At 64.9% G+C, this 3,436-nt stretch overlaps 1 protein-coding gene across 1 annotated transcript in view; it reads left to right on the top strand.

Annotated features, from left to right (window-relative positions):
• DCTN1 (dynactin subunit 1) overlaps positions 1–3,436 on the top strand; it is a gene marked incomplete at its 3' end in the record, with an annotated part of 15,270 nt that overhangs the window by 9,786 nt on the left and 2,048 nt on the right. The window contains 9 exon segments of the mRNA XM_031557672.1: positions 172–573; positions 897–965; positions 1,352–1,414; positions 1,490–1,639; positions 1,872–2,033; positions 2,311–2,442; positions 2,535–2,663; positions 2,949–3,091; positions 3,235–3,401. Of these exon segments, the coding sequence (XP_031413532.1) occupies positions 172–573; positions 897–965; positions 1,352–1,414; positions 1,490–1,639; positions 1,872–2,033; positions 2,311–2,442; positions 2,535–2,663; positions 2,949–3,091; positions 3,235–3,401 (1,417 nt within the window).

The raw sequence follows: 3,436 nt of genomic DNA, 5'->3' as shown, positions 1-3,436 counted from the left end.
GGAGCCGCCCTGGGGACGGCGGCTGCTCGTGGCAGTGGTGAGGGGCGGCGCTCAGCTGAGGTGCGCAGGGGGCGGCTCCCAGGAGTGGGGCTCACGGAGGCGGAGCTCTGGAGATTCCTTTGCTGCTGCTGCGGCGCGGCTGAGGGACCCGTTGGCTGAATGCTGTGCTGCTGCTGTGAGGTGGCAGATCTGCCTCCAGCACCGCGCTCTGCCTCAGAGGCTGCGGTGTTCTGCTCCGGGGCTCCTTCCACAGAGCTCCCATTTCGTGCCCTGCTGTCCTGCAGTCGTGTTGACTTCTGCCCGGCTCTTGTGCTCCCCGGGGTGCTTGGAGGTCGGCCCGCAGCAGCGCGGCCCCGCACTGCTGCTATCCCAGGTGAGCTGACCGTGCCTGCGTTCCCCCCCAGAGCCCTGAACAAATGCAGCGTGGAGGTGTACAAGAAGGTGGGGATGCTGTACCCCGAGATGAGTGTGCACGAGCGCTCCCTGGACTTCCTGATCGAGCTGCTGCACAAGGACCAGCTGGATGAGACGGTCAACGTGGAGCCTCTGACCAAAGCCATCAAGTACTACCAGGTGGGTGCAATGCACCAGCCTGCATTGGTGCCCTGGGGAGCATTTCTCCCTTAGAGCATGCAGGATTTGAGCCTGTGGCCGTCAGCTGGGCTGTGCTCCGTCCTGGGAGAGTCCGTGGTAATTCCCCTGCGCCCTTTGTGAGGGCTGAGTGCTCACAGGGCCTGCTGGGGTCCTTTTGAGAGGTTTCAACTCCAGTTATAAATCAGGGCTGACTCGGTGTTTGTGGGTTGTTTTTTTTAATGCATTTCCTCATTTGGTTTGTGTGCTTGCACGTGTGGGAGCACTCAGGGGCTGCTGATCTGCAGTGATCTCTTTTCGTGCAGCACCTGTACAGCATCCACCTGGCCGAGCAGGCTGAGGACTGCACCATGCAGCTGGCCGACCACATCAAGGTGAAGTGCTGCAGGGCAGCCCACTGCCCCCTCCGTCCCATGGGAGGGTCTGGGAGTCCCTCCACCCCCTCCCGCCTCACTGGCGGCTCCCTGGCAGCTGCTGCTGCTGCTGGCACAGCCATGGGACGGACCCCAGGGTGAGGGGAGGTGTGGGCCCTGCAGGATCCCTTGCGTCCGGGAGCTCCTGAGCCCCATGCGGAAGCACTGCGCCCCACGGGGTAAAACAAAACATATTCAGTGCCTCAAACCTTTCTCCTGGAAAACCCGGAGTCGGAGCAGTTGGTGTGCAGAGGGTCCGACCCAGTGCCTGAGCCCGCAGCACCCCGTGGCCCCGGAGCACCGTGCTGCCCCTGCGCTGCTCACAGCGCCCGTTTTGTGCCCCGCAGTTCACCCAGAGTGCCTTGGACTGCATGGGGGTGGAGGTGTGCAGGCTGCGCGCCTTCCTGCAGGTAGGAGTGCGGGCTGGGCTGTGCTGGGTGCCCCCACCCCCCAGCAGATGGCTGAGCTCCTTTCTCTGCTCCCAGGCCGGGCAGGAGGCGTCCGACCTGGCCATCCTGCTCAAGGACCTGGAGACCTCATGCAGTGACATCAGGCAGTTCTGCAAGAAGATCCGGCGCCGCATGCCGGGCACGGACGCACCGGGCATCCCAGCAGCGCTGGGCTTCGGGCAGCAGGTGGGCTGTGTGGTCTGTGCTGGGGGGGGTGTGGACTTCATCACCTCCTGGCCACCCTTGAGTCCCTTCCTGCTTTCCCGATGTCTGCCATCCTCCCAGTGATGACGGCTAAACCTCAGCCCTGTCGGAGCACAGCCAGGGGCTGCTCTGCTCTATGGCTGCAGCGCCTGGGAATTGGGGCGGTGCAGCCCCTTCGCTTCCCCCCCTCACACCCCACTCTGCCTGGCCCCAGGTGTCAGACACGCTGCTGGACTGCCGTAAGCACCTCACCTGGGTGGTGGCCGTGCTGCAGGAGGTGGCCGCTGCCGGCGCGCAGCTCATCGCCCCGCTGGCTGAGAACGAGGGGCTGCAGGCAGTGAAGCTGGAGGACTTGGCCTTCAAAGCCAGCGAGCAGGTGGGCGGCTGTACTCTGCCTCCCCGGGCGCCCTGCTGCAGCGAGGGGACCGAATCCCCGCTGTGCTGCACAGCTGGCAGAGCTGCAGAGCCTGGGAGCAAAGTGGGGTGGGAAACGCCACAACAGAGCGCTGCCCTGCCCTGCTCTGCACCACAGCTGGCCCTGCTCTGCAGTCTCTGTGGATGTGACACGGTGTGGGGGAGGCGGGGGGGCTGCAGGGGGCTGAGAGCTCCGCCGAGGGCCTCCTGCACTGTCCACCCCCCCCAAATCCTTGCAGATCTACGGCACTCAGGGCATCAACCCCTACGAGTGCCTGCGCCAGTCCTGCAGCATCCTTATTGCCACCATGAACAAGATGGCCACGGCCATGCAGGAGGGAGAATACGATGCCGACCGGCCGCAGAGCAAGGTGGGCCGGGCTGCGGGGCGGGCTGTGGACAGAGCTGCGCGTGGAGCTCTGCAACCCAATTCTGCATCATCTCCCTCCGCTCCCCTCTGCAGCCCACCCCGCCTGCTGAGCTGCGGGCAGCCGCTCTTCGGGCTGAGATCACCGATGCCGAGGGGCTGGGGCTGAAGCTGGAGGACAGGGAGACCGTCATCAAGGAGCTGAAGAAGTCCCTCAAGATCAAGGTGAGCTGTCAGTGAGGCGGTCGGCCGGCGGAGGGCCGCAGGGCTGCTGTAGTGCTCAGCGTTGTGCCCCCGCTGCCGTGCCGCTGCCTGTGGAGCTGCTGCCTCACACCCCGTCGGGTCCTCAGCTGCAGCCTGCTGCCTCGCTGTGGGCACTGCCCGCACGGCTCTGGGCACCAGGGCTCCGGCAGCGTGGGATTTGTGGGCAGCCCCTGCTAGGGAACTGCAGAGAGCTCTCCCCAGTGCACCCCAGTGCTCTGAGCTCTGATTTCTTCCCCTCTGCTGCAGGGTGAGGAGCTCAGCGAAGCCAACGTGCGCCTCAGCCTCCTGGAGAAGAAGTTGGACAGCGCGTCCAAGGATGCCGACGACCGCGTGGAAAAGATACAGACAAAGCTGGATGAGACCCAAACACTGCTCAAGAAGAAGGAGAAGTAAGCGTGGGGTGGGGGCTGTGGGGCTGTTAGGGGTCCCCCGTGGCCCAGAACCGCCTGTGGTGCTCGAGATGATGTGGAACGTCTGTGGGGCGGCACGAGGTGAGCTCTGGTCAGAGCTGTGACCGCGTGTGCTTCCGCAGGGAGTTTGAGGAGACCATGGATGCCCTCCAGGCAGACATCGACCAGCTGGAATCGGAGAAGGTGGAGCTGAAGCAGCGCCTGAACAACCAGTCCAAGCGGACCATCGAGGGGCTGCGCGGGGCCCCGGCCTCCGGGGTCGCCTCCATCGTGTCGGGCATTGCAGGAGGTGAGTGGCACCGAGCAGCTGTGGGGGCACTCACA

This window comes from Meleagris gallopavo, unplaced genomic scaffold, assembly GCF_000146605.3.
Source record: "Meleagris gallopavo isolate NT-WF06-2002-E0010 breed Aviagen turkey brand Nicholas breeding stock unplaced genomic scaffold, Turkey_5.1 ChrUn_random_7180001933299, whole genome shotgun sequence".
In the NCBI taxonomy this organism is placed as follows: Eukaryota; Metazoa; Chordata; class Aves; order Galliformes; family Phasianidae; genus Meleagris; species Meleagris gallopavo.
This window is presented reverse-complemented; position numbering and strand designations above follow the sequence as displayed.